At 52.1% G+C, this 20,908-nt stretch overlaps 2 protein-coding genes across 9 annotated transcripts; one reads left to right on the top strand and one right to left on the bottom strand.

Moving 5' to 3' along the window:
• The first annotated feature begins 95 nt into the window (after positions 1-95).
• Eef2kmt (eukaryotic elongation factor 2 lysine methyltransferase) lies at positions 96-8,805 on the top strand. 4 transcript variants are annotated; one of them, XM_033758473.1, is made up of 8 exons: positions 96-273; positions 2,301-2,363; positions 3,931-4,068; positions 5,068-5,169; positions 5,463-5,596; positions 5,683-5,948; positions 6,900-7,046; positions 8,421-8,670. In XM_033758473.1, exons 1-8 carry the CDS (start codon positions 178-180, stop codon positions 8,600-8,602), a joined length of 1,128 nt encoding a protein of 375 aa, XP_033614364.1. In that variant the 5' UTR covers positions 96-177; the 3' UTR covers positions 8,603-8,670. The 4 variants fall into 4 exon arrangements, with proteins under 4 accessions (XP_033614364.1, XP_033614365.1, XP_010642447.1 ...); XM_033758474.1 differs by having other exon boundaries at positions 98-273; positions 3,988-4,068; XM_010644145.3 differs by lacking the exon at positions 8,421-8,670 and adding an exon at positions 8,682-8,805 and having other exon boundaries at positions 99-273.
• Positions 8,806-9,490: 685 nt separating this feature from the next.
• On the bottom strand, positions 9,491-20,204 carry Alg1 (ALG1 chitobiosyldiphosphodolichol beta-mannosyltransferase). Of its 5 annotated transcripts, XM_010644144.3 has the most exons (13): positions 19,960-20,204; positions 19,060-19,137; positions 18,845-18,948; positions 17,501-17,649; positions 16,501-16,590; positions 16,060-16,170; positions 14,584-14,705; positions 14,416-14,454; positions 14,054-14,113; positions 13,129-13,239; positions 11,746-11,860; positions 10,498-10,573; positions 9,491-9,639 (listed from the first exon to the last, which is right to left on the bottom strand). In XM_010644144.3, the coding sequence occupies exons 1-13, from the start codon at positions 20,171-20,173 to the stop codon at positions 9,508-9,510; spliced, it is 1,401 nt and encodes a 466-aa protein (XP_010642446.1). In that variant the 5' UTR covers positions 20,174-20,204; the 3' UTR covers positions 9,491-9,507. The 5 variants fall into 5 exon arrangements, with proteins under 5 accessions (XP_010642446.1, XP_010642445.1, XP_010642443.1 ...); XM_010644143.3 differs by having other exon boundaries at positions 14,416-14,705; XM_010644142.3 differs by having other exon boundaries at positions 9,561-10,573.
• Positions 20,205-20,908: the final 704 nt, after the last annotated feature.

A 20,908-nucleotide genomic window follows, 5' to 3' on the forward strand; every position in this document is an offset into this window, starting at 1 on the left:
CATCCTTGCCCCGCCCCCAAGAGAGTCATCCTAGCCACGCCTCAAGCCCCCTCGGGCAACCTGACCCCGCCCTGGCCACGCCCCCTGTACTCCTTCCCGGCCCCTCCCGGAGCACCCGGATCCGACCCGCTCCTCCCCGCTTCCGCCCGTCTCCCGGCAACAGCGGCCCGCCCCACCATGGCGCCAGAGGAGAGCGCTGGGAACTTGCTACTGCTGCGGAGTTTCGAGCGCCGCTTCCTGGCAGCGCGTCCCCTGTGCTCCTTCCCCTGGCAGGTGAGGGGGCGCGCGGGGTGGACCTCCGGGGCGGGAAGCGGGGACCTTGCAGTCCGCTCCCCCGAATGAAGGAGGAGGATCTCCTCCCGCTGGTCTTTTCAGTTGGGTCTCAAGGGTCCCAGAGAGTTCATGACTGTATCCATGGTCTTCTAGGCAATCGAGCACCTTGGTCTTTGGCACACAGGTACCCTCGCCCACCTTGAAAAGAACCGTGCTCTCTTGAGTGCGGAAACCAGGTCGCGGCGCCATCACCAGTGTCGCCATCCCAGTGTCAGGCATTGGGCAACACCATCTCAGAGGCAGCCTGGAGGGAAAGAGACCTCTGATGGGCGCCCACACGCACCCTGGGGACCGGTGGCTCTCGTCCCGGGCGAGTGGCCCCTGTGTCCGCGGAGGGACTTACAGACCATGCCTCGTGTATGAGTCAGTTTGGATAGATAGTCCTCCAAGGTCTGCCCCATCCTAGAGGCTGATTGTTAATCATTTGTGTTATTCCATCAGCACAAAACATGCAGCACTCATTCCTGTCAAGAGAAATGTGCATTTTTAAACTCATAATTGAAACTGTAGTGGCATCCATAGGTCCTGATTCAATATCACATAACATTAGGCATTTACAGCTAAATGGATGCACATTGAAACGATACTCTTTAGCGAAATAAATAGGACACGTGTAAATACCGAACAGTTTCTCAGTGTGAGAAGCTGAAAGTATAAATAAGAAATAAAAGGTATAATAGATAATGTGAAATAGGAAGAGAAGGTGCAAAGGGGAAGGGTAGGGGAAGACAAAGAGGGGAATGGAGGAAAAGTAGGAACTAAGATGGGTTACGTGAATGTGCAAATTTCCAATGATGCCTGTAATTATATTGTATACCTTAAATGTACCAATAAAATTAATTTTGTAAAATACCACATACCAGTGTTCTCATGCCTGTGTCAAGGGCTTACTTAGCCTCGCCCCAATGCCCAAGAGATAGGGTCTATGTTATCACTTAGGCCAAATCCCATATATGCTGTGTGGCTGTGAACAAGTAACTACATCTCTCTGCACCCTCATTTTTAATTAGTAAAATGAGGGATATAATGATACTAATCTCACAGGGCTATTGTCAGGATTACCTTAGTACAAAAGCTTTTGGATCAGTGCCTGGCTAGTATCATACAGTTACCCAACCTTCACTGAATGCCTTCTATGAGATAGACACCAGGGATCAGCAGTACAAATTACAGATGAGGCCCTGCTCAGATAAGAAAGCCAATGAACAAATAAACCAGAAAATGGCAGGAGATGAATGGCCATAAAGCAAATCATACAGAGAAATGCAAAATGAAGCCAATGGGGGAAACTCATCAGAGTAGAGGAGTCAGAGAAGGCCTCCCCAGAAAGGCAGCATTTTGAACTAAGATCTGAACAGTGATGCAGAAAGTGCAAAGGCCCTGTGGTAGGAATAAGCCTACCATGTTTAAGGAGCAGAAAAGGGGCCAATGTGACTGGGGTAGAGTTAGCAAAGATGGGATAGGTTGGCCAAGCCTTGAAGGGCCTTTCAGAGCATGGCGAGTACCTCTGGAGAAAAGAAGTGGCTTGCCCTGCATCATAGCTAGGACAGTCTGTCTGACTGGAGTACAGCTATGCTGAAGTCCTCCATATAACAGGACAACATGGCTGGGTCTAGCATCTACACATTCTAAGTCTCCGGTTTTAACCTAGTTGTCAGGTCCCAGGCAAGCCTTGATGCTGAGGCTCCCGATTCCTGGCTCATCAGTTCAGCCAAAAGCTGCTCTGTGATACAGGTGGCCCCTGAGAAGCCAGGGAGACTGTAAATCAGGAATTAGCCTGACATTCTCCCCTGACTCGGCCGGTGTGACCTGTGACATCGGAAGGTCAGGCTTCAGCCTTCCATGGCTTCCCCTGCCCAGTGTCTCCAGGTCCCCAGGGAGTGATCACTTAGCGCTTGGCCTGCATGTTCCACTGCATGTTCAGTGTCCTTGAGAGTTCTCTCTCTCTCTCTCTCTCCTCCAAACAGAGCCTTGAAGAAAAATTAAAGGAATCACCAGATCCTGAGGTACTGCGGGAAATTTTACAGAAGGTAAGAACCCTGGAATCGCTGGGATGAGTAACCTGGCCCCCAGCCTGCCCTTGAACGCATGGCAGAAGAGCCACAAGTGTACAGACACCCACACTCAAAGAACAAAACCATCTGAGTCCACGCTGTGTGTGGGTATCAGCACTTAGATGGCTCTGACTCTTTTGTTTTCTTGGATAAAGACATCAGAATATACAAAAATCTGCATGAGAGGAGGAAAGGTAGGGGATGTTTTTAAACCATCTGCAGTGAAAACAGAGATGACGGGTGTGGGGAGAGATTTGAGCGTTTGTGAGCTGCTTAGAGAGTTCTTTGCATTGACAGCAATGTGTCTCTAGGACAGAGGTGGGCCCTGCCTTGATGGAGGTGGGGTTTGACTGAGGCGCATCACCCAGCCTTGCCTCCCCTCACACTGACTTCGGCTGTGGGGATCAAAGCAGATCACAAAACACCCTGGACCTCAACTTTTTTACCAGTCATAGCCTTCTGAAAGGTCAAAGCTGCGGTCTCCCTTCCAAGAAAGAAGTGGCCAGAAGAATATGTCTTCATACAAATTCAGAGGAGGCACAGGCATTTACAGCTTGCTACCACAGCTGTCCTAGGAGCCCACATCAAGAATTCCTGTGCTAGTGGGTGAGGCTGGAGAAGATGTTGCCAGAGCAGAGGAGACCTTGAGGGTGATACAGCTGGTCAGGGCTGAGTGAGGCAACGTCTGTGGTTTTGGTCTCGCAGCCTAGTGATTTCCACCCGGAGCAGCTCACCCAGATAGGAAGAGTTTAAAGCACAGAGAGTCACCTTAAAACCTAAAAATAGGTTTGAGGCCAACCTGGGCAACTTAGTGAGACCCTCTCTCTAAAACAAAAAACAAAAAAGCTAGGGGTTGAGCTCAGTGCTTCCTATCCTAAATCCCCAATACTACAAAACAATCATAATATAATTATTTGTCAGTTAAACCTATGTAAAGTTGGAAATAAATGAATCCTAAGCCAGGCCCACTAGACAACCTCGCCCTTGGAAAGTCTGCATCCCTCCCATCCAGCAGCCCGCTTTCCTCCAGGCCCATTGCCTTCCACCTTCCTTGCCGAAATGCCAGGCAGGGGCAGCCTCAGCACTTGCCCCCCTGTTCTGCTGCTGTCTAGAGCTCCATCCTCCTGCCCTTGGCTTCTGGAGGCTTCAGGGGAGGCCTCAGTCCTGAGAGCCCTCCTCCCCCCCTCTCCATGCGGAGAAAGCCCTGTCGGTCCTGTTCGGTTGTCACCTGACCCTGCTTCTCCGCCTGGGGCTGGCACTCCAGGAGGGCAGATACTTGATGGACTGCTGCCCACTGTTAGGCCGTTCTCTTTTCCTGCAGAGCCGGGCTCGCTAACAAGTGTCCTCACTACAGTCTCCAGTTCCCACCAGCCACACTGGAGCCGGAAGCTGCTCCCCGTGGGGTGTTGACATTTTCACAAAAGAGCTTGTATCTTAGGACTTCGTCTTGCAGATGCTTGTGGTATACCTGGCCATGACTCCGTGTCTCCGCACGTCTCGGCCAAGGCCCTAGTAACTGGTTTCACCCTCTAATCTCACATAGCCCACAGGATACTTAAGACAAAGTCCCTCCAGCAGCCATTTGTGTCCTTCATCACAGACTGTGAATCATCCCGTGTGCGCTCAGCACCCACCCTCAGGGAAGTACACCCGGTGCTTTCTCTTGGAGCTCATCAGAAAGGTCAGTGCGGGCCCCGTCTGCCCAGTCTCTGATTGGGCTTTGCCTCTCAAAGCTCATTCCCATCCCTGTCCTTTCCCTGCTCTACGAACCCCTGTGGCAGCCAGCTGCTGGAGGGGCAAGGATGCGGAGGGAGGGCAAGGCTCTCAGCAGCAGCTGCGTCTCCTCCGGGGTCTCCTGCTGCCCCCAGGAAGCTGCCTTCATCCCTGCTGCCTCCCAGCCCTCTTGCCAGTCTCTAGGTGGCTCTCCGGCCCCCGCTGGAAGTCCGAGCTTTTGCAGTACCATTGTAACCAGTTCCCTTGCTAAATTCTCCCCACTGAGCTCCTGACTAGGCTCGTGTCCAGAGTGTTACAGGCTGTAACCTGCTGGGTTCAACCAACACCAGACAGACATCAGAGGGGATTCCTCCATGGGCGGTAGCAGACCTGTTTCACCAACCACCGGACAGAAAGGCCACACTGGTCTTAGCACACACAAAATCCTTGCTGCTCTGTCACTCCCACCCCCAGGCCCCACCAGGAGAAGGGTGGCCAGGCATCAGCGAGTCCTGCACTGCTCCAGGAAGGGTGTGACACAGGGTGGAAACCCACACCCTGCAACATGGCACACCCGTCCTTGTGGCTTCTGCCAGGGCCAATTTAAAAACTGTTTTCCATCTAAAATTGCCAGGGCTGCCCTCCAGTCGCTCGTGGCTCTCATGGAATTTGTGTGCTGCACTAACCCCTCTATACCTTTCTTTGAGGTACCCCCTCACCACTCCCAACAAGTGAATTTTTTATATGCCAGGTGCCTTCTGTTCATCCCAGATGTCTCTCTAAATTATGTGAAAATTGGACTGAGGGTGTAGCTCAGTGGTAGCGCGTAAGCCTGGTACTCACAAGGCCTTGGGTTCCAAACCCAGCACCACCAATGTGAAAATCATCCAGCCATGTTCACAGATCAGAGCAAAGGCACACAAGCAGAATCTTGGTGTTATGTACGATGATCTCTGTCCACCCTCAGCATGAGGCTGCCCACACAGAGCCGTTGGACGAGCTGTACGAGGCGTTGGCAAAGACCCTGACTGCTGAGGGCTCCACCCAGTGCCACCGGAGCTATTTGCTGGTATGAGACGCACCCCCTCCTCCCCTCAGGCCACCTCTCCACTTGCGTCATCCGAGGACGTTATAGACAGAACCATGCAGCATGTGACCTGAGATTGGCTGCTGCTTTTCCTCCGCAGGACACCCTTGAGACCCACCTGCTTGATGTATCTGTCCACGGTCCCTTGCATTACTGAGGGGTGTTCCCCAGGGTGGAGGTAGCATAGTTTGCTTAGCCGGCCCACCCTTCAGGACTTGTACTGCCCCCTCACATCCTGGTTCCTGGGTTCCTTCTCCCGCCATCTCTTGGCACAGCCTTCAGGAACCCCACTCACACTCTCTGAGAGCACGGCCATCGTGTCCCATGGCACCACAGGCCTGGTCACTTGGGATGCTGCCCTGTACCTCGCAGAATGGGCCATCGAGAACCCAGAAGCCTTCACTTACAGGTGACCTCAGGCATAGTAGGGTAGGGCACTGAGGCGGGTGAGTCCTGGCATGGTCACAGACTCAGGACTTTCTTTCTCCCACCCAGGACTGTCCTCGAGCTGGGCAGTGGAGCCGGCCTCACGGGGCTGGCCATTTGCAAGATGTGTCACCCCAAAGCATACATCTTCAGTGACTGTCACAGCCGTGTCCTTGAGCAGCTCCGAGGAAACCTGCTGCTCAATGGCCTCTCGTTAGAGCCAGATGCCACCACTGACCCGGAGAAACCGCTGGTGATGGTGGCCCAGCTGGACTGGGAGGTCGCCACTGTTCCTGAGCTGTCTGCCTTCCAGCCTGACATTGTCATCGCAGCAGGTAACGCCCAGTCCAGCAGGCTGAGTGTGGGACTGCCTTGCAGGTCTGGGCTCGGGGAGCAGGGAGCTGAAGCAGGAACTCCCAGGGCCTCTCCCTGACCTCAGAGCTTCAGTGCCTTCTGAGTATCTGGAAGCCACAGCCCCGCTCTGATGACAAGCATGCCCCTCTGGTGATGACTCTTAGATGAATGACCCTGCTGTCCAAGCAAGGCCTAAAATGGGCAGAACAGGTACAGGGCACCAAGCCAGTCTAACCCTTCACCCAGCTGCAGCCCGGCCAACTCCATGTCCCTCTCAGTGCCCCAAGAGGCCACTCAGTTAATACCCAGTTCCCATGGATGGACCACACACCAGCCCTAGCCACCCCACCTGAGATGCCATCGTTTCATTGCCAGGGTGCCATCACCCAGTACTCAGATGAGGGATGACACTGGACACAGCAGCTCTGGGTCATTGTAGGGCACGGAGCAGTGTGCTTCTCCCAGGCCGTCTCTCTCACTGCCAGCTGCCAACACCCAGTCCTGAGCAGGACTAGGGTGAGACCACAGGAGTCAGACCAGGCAAGAAATGGGAGCAAAATGGCTCCTTCTTGCCAGTGCTGGCTGATCCACTGTTTCTGTGACTCAGTGTCATCACCGTATTATGTCCCTGGCTTCCCCCTGCACCTCTCTGTTCTAGATCCACGCTCGTGTCTTTCAGAAACCACAGGAGGGAGCCAGCCACTTCTGGTACAGGGATGGGATACCAGGAGAGGTTGGCTGGGCCACCAAAGGCCCCTTAGCCCACTTCCCACTCAGCAGTGCTCGGCCTCTGGTCCTGGATCCTACTGCAGTCAGGGACACCTGATCAGCAGGTGTGGGAGACCTAGCCCTACTCTGCAGCTGAGGGAACCTGCCACTTGGTTCTGAACCCTAACAGGAGGCCCTTTGAGTAACCAGGCTTTTCCTTGTAGATGTGCTGTATTGCCCAGAGGTGATCCTCTCACTGATTGGAGTCCTGAAAAGGCTTGCAGCCTGCAGCAGAAACCGAGCTCCTGACGTCTATGTGGCCTACACCACGCGCAACCCAGAGACGTGCCAGCTGTTTACCACCGAGCTAGGTGAGCCCCGGACCTGCAGGCCACTGTGCTGTCCCACGAGGGCTCCAGGAAAGTCTGAGGAGGAGGCCCTAACCGCACATAAGTGCCGGGAACAGAGGCAGGGCCAGTGAGCAGGCAGGTGGGAGGCAGCTGAACATGGAGGCTAAGACCAGCAGCCCTACAATGTGTTTCAGCTTTCATAAGCTGCAGGGTCTTTTTCCTGATCTGTAAGATGCAGGTGGTGGGAGACACCAGTTGGCATCAGAGCTGGAAAAGGTCCTGGCCCCAGAGGTAACTGAGTGCGGGTGCTGGAGGTGGATCCCACCTCACCACTCCCCTCCATGCACCTGTCTCATCTGCTCCATAGTGACATCACCTCAGAGACGCAGCCTGTCACACTCGGACCATGCCCAGAACACAGGGCACACACAGTGTGGGAGCTGTGGTCATGGGTACCCAGTAAAGGAAAAGAAGGCTGTAGAGAGGGCTAGGGGGCCGACTATTTGCACGACCCTTAAATGGCACCACAGCGGGCCAGGCACCATCCGCAGGCCTGTCACCTGTCAGCCACCACACCTGGGAGACCTGCCATCATCCTGGGTCGCCTAAGAAGACCCGGGGACACGGGGAAGCTAGGGAACCATGGAAGCCCCATGGACTGCAGCCAGACACCACCCAAACCCACCTCCTGGCAGCCTGAGCACAGCAGGCCCACCCAGGGCACTTCACGTGGAACCCAGTGGGTGCAGAGCCACCGCAGCAAAGCCTCTCCTAGCTGTCCACAGGCTCTGCAGGCAGGGAGTCACATGCCACCCAGATGCACATCCATGCAGGGCACACACATTAATCACGGAGCAAACAAATGAGCTCCCAGTACTCACGGGGAGGACAGTACAGCCCGGAGAGTGAAGTTCTCCTTGGGTGTTTATGCAGAAAGGTACCTCAGGTATATTTTAAGTGTAAGAAGCAAAGTGCCAAACAGCACATATAAGCCTGTTTTTTATTCACTGTCTACGTGGGAGTGGGAGTGGGAATGTATCTCAGCAGGTAGAATACTTGTCTTAGCAGGCCCAAGGCCCTGTGTCCAATCCCCACCACTGCAAAAAAACAAATCTGTCTTCATTACTGGACCTGAGGGAATTTCTAAAATATACACCGAGCAACAGCTCTTACACTGGATGGTGGGATCAGACCCTTCCGTACTATTTCATTTTTATAAATGCTAACTTTTCATGCATAACAAAAACTATGTTAAGAAACTATCCTGGCAGGAAGCTCCCCAGGCTGTGCGCATACAGATGACACGAGCCCTTTTGGCCTTGGGAAGGAGCGCGGGCAAAGAGGTCAGGCAGATGAGGGTTCACTTCTCAGCTCCTCTCCTGTGCCAACTGACAGGGTGGACAAATACGGGAGCAAAAGGGAACCTGGACAGGCCGGGTGAGGCGTGTGGCCACAACTGGATGTCACTGCCACTGACCCCTGGCTCCTGGTCCTACCCTGGAGCTGCCTGCCTACCCTGGGCCTTGAAATCTATGAACCAAGCAAACCAGCTGGGACACAGGCCCAGCCTGTCCTAACTGCTCTGCGCTGTTAAGATTCCTGCTCTGTCCTCAACACCACCACCACCATCATCCCACGCATGTGCTGTGTTTCCAGGCCACGCCAGGATCCGGTGGGAAGTGGCGCCTGCTCACCAGCAGAAGCTGTTCCCATATGAAGAGCACTCGGAGACATCAATCCTGAAAATCACATTGTAAGGCTCACAATGGTTTGGAAGACGATTATGAAAATTAAGTCAGTATTGTGGCAAGAGTTTTTCATGTAGGAAAACTGATAAAACTTTCTTTAAACTTGAATGTCTAAAGAATGTTAAATTCCAAATAAGGAACCCCAACCCATTACGATGAAATATAAACTGCAAGTATGTGAGTGCCCTCTTTCTGTGCACAGTTCTGGTTCATAATCACCACCCATCAGGAACACAGTTTGGCTCAAAGGCAAAATTTTGTTTGTGCAAATAAACATATTTATCAAGTCTGATTCCCCAGCCTGAGCACTCAGCCCCTCACTAAGCCAAGACACCTGAATTCATGTCTGGCTGGCTTAGAGAGCAGGCCGTTTGCAGGCAGGAGTCAGGGCTGGAGAAGCTCAACACAGCTGGGAGAAAACAAAAAGCCAGCCACAAAGAGAAGCTGGAGGGGTCACCGGAAGTATCAGAAAAGTAATACGCTTGGAACAGAAGAAAGGAGTGATTTCAGAGCCTAAAGAGACCACGATGGATCCGTCTCCTCATCATTCCCCAGGCAGCCCCCACTGCTATCCTGGCTTCTGGCCACTGCAGGGGTGCTGCTCAAAAGCAGAGAGGACAGGTGGCTGCCGGTGGGGGTGCACAGGAAGGGTGCATCTTCTGGGTGGACAGGCGGGGCTACGCCTCCACCACCAGCACAACCCACTGAGGCAGGGACTTTGGTCACAGGTGGGCTCACGAGTCCACAACCAAGGGGAGCACAGTCCTCTGCCAGCTCTTGTGCCATCGAAGCTGCTCTGACTCCCGCAGGTTCTTCCGGAGCTGGTTCAGTTTGCCAGCAGGATCAGGAAACTTGGATAAAAGCATCTACAGGAAAATAAAGCTCAGAAGATAGCTCATCAATACTCCCCACCCGTGCTCGGGCCTTCCCCTTTTAGACCCAGCTTCCCATCTGCCTGGCTGACAGCTCTGGTCATAAGATGCCCACACAGTAACACCTGCCCCAAGTCCCCACTGCCTTCCTAGGCCTTCAAAGGGGGCCTGTCTTCTAGTTTCCCACACCCCGGGACCTGGAGTGCACCTGGCCCCGGCCTGCTGTTCTCACACCCACCAGCAACTTCCACCAGGAAGGAGCAAACCCTGTCTGGGTTTTACTAAACTGTCTATATTAGGATTAGCAAACTAGAGCCCACAAGCCAAACCCAGCCGCCCTGTCTTGGTAAGTAAAGTACTGTTAGAACCCAGCCCCTTCACTAGATAGCAAGCAGCCGCTTGCACTCTGAGCATGAATAGCTCTCAGACGCAGGACAAAGTCTGAAATGTCTTCTAGCTGGACCTTTACAAAAAATGTCTGCAGATCTTTCAATTGTCCAGAATGACAGTGTGTTAATTTGTATAACAAGAAAGAAGTATGCCCTGTAGAATCCTACCCTCTCCCAAAGCCAGTCTGCAAAGCTCCATTTTGCGAGCCTGCTCATTCCCTAAGTGGCAGCACGTCCACCTTCTGTGTGGTGTCAACTCCACAGACCCACTCTCCCGACCCTCCTGCACCCACTGGCTGCATATATGGCAGCCCAGAGCTCGGGAGGCCACCTCTGGGGTTCTGCTCCCTCCCTGCCTCCCTCCGCTTTTCTTCCAGACCAGAGAGTCCCACCATTCCACAGGAATGGAGCACAGGAAGCTTACTCCATACCCTCCAAGCCACAGCATAGGCAGGCATGTTACCTGCAGCTGAGATGCCAGTTCCTCTGCGTCCTCAAAGACCAGGCCATTTTCTCCATGTTGCACCAGCTCATGTAAACTACGGAGAGAAGCAAAGGAGGCCTGAGAGCTGCCCAAGAGGATCCCAGGCGCTGTGGTGTCCAGCTGGGCCTCTGGCTCCCCACCCCACTCAGGTTGTAGGCTGAGGTCAGGGACCATAGATTTGGCTCAGTGAGACTGCCCTGGGATCTAGCGTTTGTGTAGAACAGGCCTGGAGGACACATGTCACAAGGCCAGCCCATGTGGAAGGACAGATGTCACAATGCCAGCCACCCCAATCTGGAAGGGGCCCTGGGAGAATCTGGCCCTTATATATCCTTCACTCTTCAAGGAAAACATATCCTAGGATCGTTACTGCATCTTTCTTATACTCCTCGCCCTGAGCCAGGCCAAGGCGGGCCCCTGGAAATGACTTTCTAGGGTCACCAGCAGGTTGACCCCGACAGACCTGAGCCCACACCAGCATCCAGCATCTTGACCTTCCATCTAGTGATGGTTCTCTGAGCAGGTGGACACATGGCCTATTGGGGCCACCGCTTTCAGAACTCCATCTGCCACTGCCCTTTCCAATACCAAGCAAGACTGAGTCACAGAACTACAGTCCCCTGTTTGATCCCAACTCAGCCACACGAGCTCAACTGAAAAGGATGTGGGGGTGAGAGGAAACCACATATACTGCACAGCAATTCCAGCCATTCTCTTTTATGAGCACAAGACAGGCTTATGTTTAACACATGCAGGTTGCTAGTCACATGAGCCAACTACAGTTGTTCCTCAATGTCCATGGGGACCCCCGATGTTCCTGTTCCCTATGTAAAACGGTATAATATCTGCACACAACCTGTGTGCGTCCCTCTTGAAATCTTAAATGCTTTCTAGGTGATGCATGATACCTAATACGCTGTATTGTTTCGGAAACAAGGACAAGAGAAAAGTGCACATTCAGAACAGCTGTGAACCCCACAGGTCTGGCTATGCTGCTGATCCCCAGTTGGTTGAAGCCATGGATAGCTAAACCACTGATAAGGAAGACTGACTGTCCTCGTGGGGCTCAGCCCAACCACAGCAACCACAAGGGCCCTGACCCTCAGCCACTCTCATTGCCCTGGAGGCAGCACCCTGCTGGGGCGTCCCCCGCAGCTCTAGCTGTGCTACCCACCTCAGCTGCTGATCTGAGGGCCTGACCTCAGGAAGGCCCAGGTCCGCACCTACCATTTGAAGTTCACAGCGCACACAGGCAAGCAGCACCCGAACATGTCCACCACCTTCATGGGCAGGTCCAGACCGCTGGAGGACTTGTGCAGGCAAACACCCAGGTCCGCTGAGCCTGGGGACCAGGGGTGGGTGGTGAGGGCACTGGGAACTCCTGCCCCTGTGGCCATGCAGCAACTCCTCCCTCAAGGAGTAGAGATCACAGAACATCCCCAACCATCAACGTATCCACCCAGAGAGGTACCCAAACACAAGTAGCCAGGCAGGTGGGAGGGACAAAGAGATCGCAGTGCTGCCCACCTGCCACCAAACATTCCGGCCCTAGCAGAAAATGCCTCTATTTTTATTCAAGCTGATTGTGCTGGAGATTAAGCCCAAGGGCTCTCTACTACAGAGCTATATCCCCAGCCCATCTTACTTTTTTGAGACAAGGTCTAAGTTTCCCTGGTGGACCTCAAACTTGTGATCCTCCTGCCTCGGGCTCCCTAAATGCTGAGACTACACCTATGCACCCCTAACAGCCAGCTTCAAGTTGACTCACTTTTTTCTTTTAGCCACAATTTATTTTACAAACTGGGGAGGAAGCTCAGTGACAGAGCGCTTGCCTAGCATACACAAAGCCCTGTGTGCCAGCCCCCATCAAAATATTTCTATAGAGGTGATAAGACATTTGGACAGAGGGAGTGATGATCACACAGCTTTGTGAGTGTAACAAATGCCACGGAGTATACACTTAAAGTGGCTAAGATGGAAATTTTGTTGTTTTACTGCAGCAATTTTAAAAGATGTACCCCTGATAAAAAGCAAAAGTATAATGAAAAAATCTTAAAAGAAATAGATCCAACGAAAATCAGGCTCAATGTGAAAATCAACCTAAACCACGAACCCAGCACTGCAGTGAGCTGCTCACTGGCTGCTAGAAGACATCTGGGACCCAGCAGCACTAAGCCCGCCCAAATCCCTGGCAGAGAAGAGGCAGAGGCAAGGGAGGGCCACTCCCTAGGAGACTGAGCACCTGGGAAAGGAGAGCCCAGCCCAGCCCTTCACAGATGGAACAGTTGGGCTCAAGCAGGGTGTGGAGGCTGAGAGCTCTTGACCCTCTCAGAACCCTTCAGCAAACAGCCTGAGGCCTCAGGCAGGGAGAGTCAGCACACCCAGAACGGCTCAGGATCGTCCTGGCATGCTACCCCACCTGGCCTCCAAGCTGGGGCACAGTCAGCTGGAGGCCCTAAGTCGAGAATGGCTTTTACACTTCTAATAATTGAAAGGAAAACCAAAGACCATGCCACAGCAGCAGGTAGAAGCTGTACCATCTGGCCCTTCTTAGAAAAAGCATGTCTACTGCCCTGGGCCCCCCTCTGCCTCCCTGATGCAGCCCCTCACCTAAAAGCAGGGGGTAGTCCTCAGCCTCCAGCCATGGTGTGCAGACCTGGATGCACCGGAAACGCTTCTGGCTGATGAGGTGGATGTAATGTTCCTTCAGAGGCCCTTTGCCTTCACAGAGGAAAGTAGTCACTGCACTGGACTCCGCCACACGGCCTAGCCCCAGACACCCCAGACACAGCAGCCACTTCCAAGGAGCCCCACCCTTGGTATTCCTAGTCAGGACCCCTTCCAAAGACTACCCGAGGAGCCCGAGACCCCTCAAGGTGTGACCCCAACTGCCAAGACACAGCACTGCCACATGCAGCCAGGCAGCCCCAAGCTGCAAACAGGACCCCATAAACACTGGAGACGGTGCCAAGTGCACACGGGCCTGCCCTCTTCCACCAGGGTCCCCAGGCAGCACTGCATGAGCGGTGGATCCCAAGCCTACTCTGGGGACGCAGGGTCAAGAGGAAGGGGGTGAACATGATAGGGCAGCTGGCCCAGTCCTCCCGCTTCTCTTTTACCCTGTGGCTACGGAAGCAGTTTTATGTGGGACTGAGGGCTCTTTGCTTTTAAAACTACAGAGATGTGGGAAAACCACTGGGAAAGTGGAAAGCTTGGTAAATCTGAGGTTGTGCTATTCAAGATTCCAACCCAGACTCCATGCCCTGCCATAAGGAGGACTGATTCCCCTCTCTCAAGGAGCTAGGGATATAGCTCAATGGTACAGCGCTTGCACATCACCTGCAAGGCCCTAGGTTCCATCCCCACCATGGTTTAAAACCCACCCCAGAGAGTTGGCGTGGGGATTAATGAGTTGCTGCTATGTAGAAGGCTCTCGGGCAAGGTTGCCCCCACCCCCTCCAAAGTCCCCACCTAAATACAGGGGGTCAAGGTTCTTCCCACCTGAATAAAGGATGTTGAGGATGCGGGGCATTACCTGTTATCACACAGACTAAAGAAGGAAGGCTTTCTCCATCAGATGCCCATTGTTCAAACTCTGTTTTAAAAATAAAATAAATGCTATCCAGGATTCTCTTAGGTGCGGGACAGGGTGCTCCCATGCGGAGAACGCCCCCAGCCTGAGATGCTCCTTAACATCTAAGACCTCGTCACTCAACCACCCTGATGGGAACACAGCTCTGTACCCCACCCACTATGCCTGCACTGTCCTCAGGCTGGTCCACCCATGGCCCTGGGGTCAGGAGCACACTGCAGAAATAACATGCCCTGTAAGGCCAGGCGAGCTCACTGCTCAACCCGACAGTCAGTCCCAAAGTTCAGACCCAGCCACACACCTACTTTCCAATGCTGCCAGCAGGATAGAGAAGTCCTCGTCCTCTGCAAGAAGAGAAGTGAGCCTCACAGCCTGTTTCCAGGGCACCTCCTTCCCAGCTCCCAGACCACCCCTTTTTTCTGGTCTACAAGAACACAGCTTCCCCCAGGTCCCCAGTGTAGTGGGGGGCAGACCTGTCCAGCTTGTGCTGCTGACCAACAGCGCTGGCCGCCCACAAATACGCGTCACCATCCTGGTCTGAGCATCCCGCTCCGTGAAGGCTGACCTCTCTGTGTCTGGGTCCGAGGGTTCCGAGCTACAGTGGCAGAGAAAATAAAATGTACCCACAAGAAACACCTTGAGACCATAATGCTAAGTGAAACAAATAGCTACCCCAAGCTTAAATATCACAGATTCTCTTATATGAGAAACCCAGAGTTTAAACAAAGAGCAAAACAAAAGACAGCTAATAGGAAACACAAAGATTGATCTTTTGTAAATGGCAACGGGACTGAGAAGTGGAGGGGGAGAAGGACGAGAGTGGAGAGGAAAGGGAAGTAAAAAGAGTAACGATGTGTTACGTATGTGTGCCAACTCCCCATGATGCATGGAACCATTATGTACTGCAAACATGGACTAATAAAAGGAAAAATTAAAAAATAATACAGTGTCCCCCCAAAGTTCTCATGTTTTCACCTTCTGCAAGGTGACTGGACCAGGAGGGTGCTATACCCATCAATGGATTGGTCCACCAATGAGTTCATAGCCAAGTGTGCAGTGTGGGGCCTGGTTGGAAGAGGTGAGTCACTGGGGGGGTGGGGCTCCCTCCCCGGCTCCTCCCTTCCCCATCTGCTTCCTGGCTAAGGGTTGAGCAGTGTTCCTCCACTGTGCCCTTCTGCCACAAGGTTCCTGAAACCATGAGCCAATTTAAATCTCTTCTCCTTTAAGTTGTAGAGATCAGGTCATGCCTGTGATGAGAAGGCTAACACAGTCCCCTCCACCGTGGTGAGGGCCATGGGCTCCCAAGGCTGGGGCAACAAGCCATCTGGTGCTGGGTGCTGAGGTCACACAGCAAACAAGCCACTTGGTGTGCACCGGCATAGGGCCCACTGCTCTACCCTTATCATCAGGATGTGGGTTACAGAAAGACCCTGACAGGATGCAGAGAGGGCTGCAGTGGATCCCCTCCGTAGCCCGTGAAACACTGGGAGGACACAAAGGTCACAGAGCCCACCACAAGCACAGGAAGCTCTGGCAGGGGGGATAAGGGAGCACAGGGCTTGGCAAATCTTTCCTTAAAGGGCCTGAGAGTGAGGACTTTAGGCTTTGTGGACCAGACGCTCTGTGCTGCAAAACCCAGCTTCCCTGCTGCAGGCCACAGGAAGCCACAGACAAGAGAGTGATTGAGCTGTGTTGCAACAAAACTACAGAAACAGGCAGCTAGGGCCAGAGATTTAGCTCAGTGGTTCCACCGCCTGCCTCCTAAGTGCAAGGACTCAAGTTTGATTCCTGGTACCCCCCTCCCCCCGCCAAAAAAAGAAACAGGTAGCTCGCTGCAACCTTAGTTTGCTATATCCTGGATTAGTGTGTCCCCAAGTCTGCAGGGAGGGACAGGGGAGAGGTCAGGATAGCATGGCCACAAGGAAAGGCAGCTGAGGATGGAGACGCACCGGGCCCTAAACAGAGAGTGGGTGCGACCCAGCTTCATGAAGAGCTCGTGCTGCCGGTCCAGGGGTGTCTCCTTAAAGAAAGATGCTGGCTTGTCATAGACAGTCACAGCCCTGCAATGAGATGGGGACAGGGTGGAGAAGCCTAAGGAAGAGAGGACCCAGAAAAACAAGGGCACTTGCAGAAGCCCAGTGACAGCTAAACCTTTAGAATTACTTGGGAAAGCACACCGATGTTCTACCACCAAACTGCCTAGCAAAGAATCCACTCCCCATCACCTCCTCCCTCCCTCCCTCGTCTTCCCCAAACCAGTGGCCATTCCCTGGTGCCTGGGTAACTTCCACATGCCTCACCAAGGTGACATAACGGGCACTGCAGTTCTCAACCAACCCTGGGGCCCCACTCCACCCTCAAGACATCAAGCGTCCAGGGCGCCCCCACACCTGATGCACCAGTTCTTGGCCAGGTCCTCCCGCATAGCATTGGTCACACAGAGGTTCAGGTGGGACAAGCGCCCAAAGAATTTCTCATACCTGCAGAGACATATGGGGTCACCACAGAGACCTAGTTGGGCCCTATATGCCACCATGCATGCCATCCACATGCCTCCATGCTCCTCATCCCAGGAGGGGCTGCAGAGCTGGGGTCACCCAACCTGCCAGAGTTCTCACTCCCTGAGTCCCTCTGCACCTTACTTTTTCCACACCTTCCTCATGTCATGCCACTCTTCAGCATAAAAGGAGTCACTTCAAAAGGAAGCTGCATACACTGCTGGAGTGAGATCCAGCCTTTTGTATAATGAAGAGGAGAAATATGACAAAGGCCGTGTATCAGAACCTCAGCTGCCCTGTGCCAGTGGAAGCCGTGCTCGCTCTCAGTGTGTACAAAGAAATGTAGTAAATGTCAGAGAGGTGTGAGGCAAATGCTGGCTCCAAACCAAGGCTAGAGCCCAGGTCTTAGGGGGTAGAAAGGGAACAGTGATTCAAGAGAATCTAATGCCACCAGAGTATCACTGGCTTTTCTTCTCTACAGAGGCAGAGAAAGCTCTGGAATAGGACGGCTGGGTGAATCCTCTTATTGCCTCCATGGTAAGAGGCAACATCACTCTCTGCCCAGCTTTCCTGACTTGCAAAAGGACTTTCCTGACCATGAGGCAGTGGGAAGCAAATGGGAGAGATGGGTCTGGTCTGAGGCCTGTATACAACAGATACTCAGGGACTGTTCGGAGCGCCACAACTACTGTCACCACCAGCAATAAACAAGGCTGTAAGAGTAAAGGCCACAGCCACTGCCAGCCTTTGGCTGGAAGTGCACATTGAGGCAGGTACTACACTCAGGCTCCGAGTAGCTGACAACTCCCCCTGCTCCCCAGGCTCTCTCCTCTTCCCACTTACTCTCACAGGGCGTTAGGGAGGTACCTGCACCCTCCTCCCAGACTCTCACCACTTGGCCAGCAGGACAATTGGGTGTGTGGCACCGTGCACCAGGGCCATTATGGAGTAGCCGTAGTTGTGCCAGTCGATGACCAGTTTGCTCCCACACAGGCAGCCCACCAGCCAGCAGACAGAAATGCTCGGCAGGCCTGGGGGATTCTAGGAAAGAGAAAGGCTTGCTGCAGAAGAGGAAATCCACACCATGCTCCATAGACACCTGAGTGAGAACACTCACCACACACTTAGCAAAGAGACATGTGTCTTTACGGAGCTCTAGATAACCAACAGGCAGAAAAAAGATCCTCTCTGCCACCAAAGAAAGGTGTAAAAACTCAAAAGCAACAGAACTAACCAATAATCAAATTGTCCATAAAGACGAAATAAAAGAATGAAACAAAGATATGCTATTTTCCACTACCAGAACATAAACTTTAAAGCCCAACATCAACTTGCAGTGGTAAACATGGCAGAGAAGAGGAACAACTGGGCCTAACCCTACTGTAAGGCTAGCCGGTAGCCTATCATAACATTTTTAAAGTGCATAAACTTTCACCAAGCAATTCTATAGCCGACAATTTATGTCAAGGAAAAAAGCTGAACCCATGACACAGATGTATGTTCATTATACTGTCAGCTACATTCGTCGTAAAGGTTAAAATAAAAAGTGGTAGAGTGTTGGCCTAGCACACATGAGGTGCAAGCACCAAAAACAAACTCAAAAAGGTCAGGAAGATTTTGAGTATCTGTCAAAATGAAACTAAATAAGCTCCATTACATGTTGGAACTCAGTGCATCCCACTAAAAGATGCTTCTATAGGTTAAAAACTGGTGAAGGTTCAAAATGTAACCTTCTAGAATCAGCCGGACTACCTAGGTTCCAATCTTGACTCCACCACTTCTTAGCTGTGTGATGATGGGCCAGTTATTGAACCTCTCTAGGTCTAGGTTTTGCCATCTCAAAAGCCTAAGTATTGTAAGAACCTACTCTTAGGGATCTTTAGAGGGCTGATGAGGAGATACGTGGGAAACACTTAAGTAGTAAGTGCAATGTAAGACTCCATCTGTAATGACACAGAAAAACACTATGAATGGGGACCATAAATAGTATGAATACAAACTCATAAGGTCCTACTCATGATTGTAAAAGTTTATACCCAGACATGAATATGCAATTTATTTACCAATTTGTGCATTTTTTGTGTGTGGTACTGGGAATCAAGCCCAGCACCTCACAAATGTAAGCATATAGTCAACTACAGCTACACTACTCGGGCCAATTTGTGCATTTATAAAAGGATGGAAAGAAAACTGTTAACAGAGGTTCCCAGAGAGGGAAGCAGGGATTGACACATACCTGGAGAAAGATGTAGGCTGCTGGCTCCGTCCACATCAGTTTCCATAGCAAGTACACTGCTTGAAACACAACTTTGAACCCATATCGGAGAACCCGGGGCCCAACTGCAAGATAGAAAACACCTATCGTTACCAAAGGAGCTCCTAGTAATCTACCCATTTTCCCACAAATAACCCCCACAGAGTCAGAGCAATGTGGAGTTGATTTCCTCCTACCTGCAAGACCCTGAAGTTCTGTCAACTTCACGACTTGAATTTTGTCACTCTCCAAGAGCTCACTGTGGGGTTTGGAGTCTGTGAATGAAATGTAAACAAACATGCCCTTTAATGTACTAGATGTAGCAATCTAAAGTCAGATAATTCCACAATTCAAGGCTGAATAATGAAAGTGTTTTTGGAAAACGAGACTCAAAAAAATCTCTCTGTTCATCAGTAGCCAGACAGAGAACAAGGTTAATTTTTGTCCAGATTACACCAGAATACTCAGAGGGAGAGCCCAGATCTGATCCAATACCTGTATTCAAACCAGACCTGATATACAGTAGGAATTCAAACTGACCAAGACTCTATAGAATTGTGGAATTTTCCCACCACTGGGACATGCCTAGGATGTCCCATTCCAACATCATCGTGGGATAGTAAGCACAGGGATCAAAGGCAACGAGTGCTGTTCCTACTGTTTCCTGAGATGGACTTGAGTCGCCCTCTAAGCCATCTACGTGGAGCAAAATGAACAAGCAGACACTCTTGCCTGCACATAGGAAGTGAAACACCCCTAGCCTGCACTGAGAAATAAGGACTGGGAGAAGTTATGTTGCCTGTCAGCTCAGACACAGCCTGAAAGGGGTAGCTACACACTGATGTGGTTGCCAGATTCTCCCAATCCCAGACTTTTCATCTCCTAGAATTAAGTGAGACTATGCAACAGAGGCATTTAACACAGTCCGGACAAATAGCAAGCGCGGGATTATCACCAGCTGTCCAGACCAGCTCCTCCAGCCTGGAAGAACTGCCCAAGGGAAAACAAAAGGGCTGCTTCTCCTCGGCCCCCTGCGGCGGTCAAGACCAAAGGTCAGCACTAGGTGAGGCCTCCCTCCCAAACCCTGGGGGACTCACTGCAGAACCCCAGAAGGGTCACGGAGAAGCCCGACTTAGCCAAGGACAGCGCGTGGTACTGCATGCGGGGACTTCGGCCCACGTCCCCCAGCACCAGGACCACCACGTGCCGAGCCGCGCGCCCACGCTGCCAGCGTTTCCACACGCCAAGCAGCAGTAGCGGTAGAAACAGAGACAGCAACAGCAGCAGCACAACCACACAGGACGCCGCCATCTTGGCCGGCCAGGGGGGTCACGTGACCCGACAGTGTAGCCGGGAATGCTCTGCGCAGCCGCAGACCGAGGCTATTGCCTGGAGGAAGACACGGGTAAGGTGATTCCTTAAGTGGGGTCTGGAGGACCTTGGAGGATTCCTTGGAAGCCAAGTAGCATATACACACTTGCGAGGTTCCCTAAACTGTGTACTTCCGGTATTAAAGTCACGATGTTTCTTTACTGGGATTTGGGTACTTCTTTCAGAGTTCTAACAATTTCAAAATACAGCGAGACAAGAATTTTGATTTATCTCAGCCAGGTGTGGTGGTTCACGCAGGTAATCTCAGCTTTCTAGAAGGCTGAGGTAGGAAGATCACAAGTTCGAGCACAGCCTAGGCAATTTAGCAATTTAGGGAGACTCTGTCTCAGTTTTTTAAAAAATTGTTTTAAAAGGGTTGGAGATAGAGTTCAATGGGAACACCTTTGTTTCTAGCCCCAGTGATGCCAGTTATCATCATCATCATCATCATCATCATCATTCTGACAAATCTCTTAACGGTTATATTGAGAAAAGAAGCCGGACGTGGAAAAGTACAAGCTGCAGGTTTCTTTGTACAAGTGAAAGCTAATCTTGCTGTTAGAAGTTAGGACGAGGCCATGGAGGCTGGGCAGGACTGGTCATATGGGAAAATAAAAAATAGCAGGGAAAAGAAAGTAAACCTGGAGGGCCAGAAGACCCAGGGAAAATGTACAG

This window comes from Fukomys damarensis, unplaced genomic scaffold (genome assembly GCF_012274545.1).
Source record: "Fukomys damarensis isolate Sample0158 unplaced genomic scaffold, DMR_v1.0_HiC HiC_scaffold_34, whole genome shotgun sequence".
In the NCBI taxonomy this organism is placed as follows: Eukaryota; Metazoa; Chordata; class Mammalia; order Rodentia; family Bathyergidae; genus Fukomys; species Fukomys damarensis.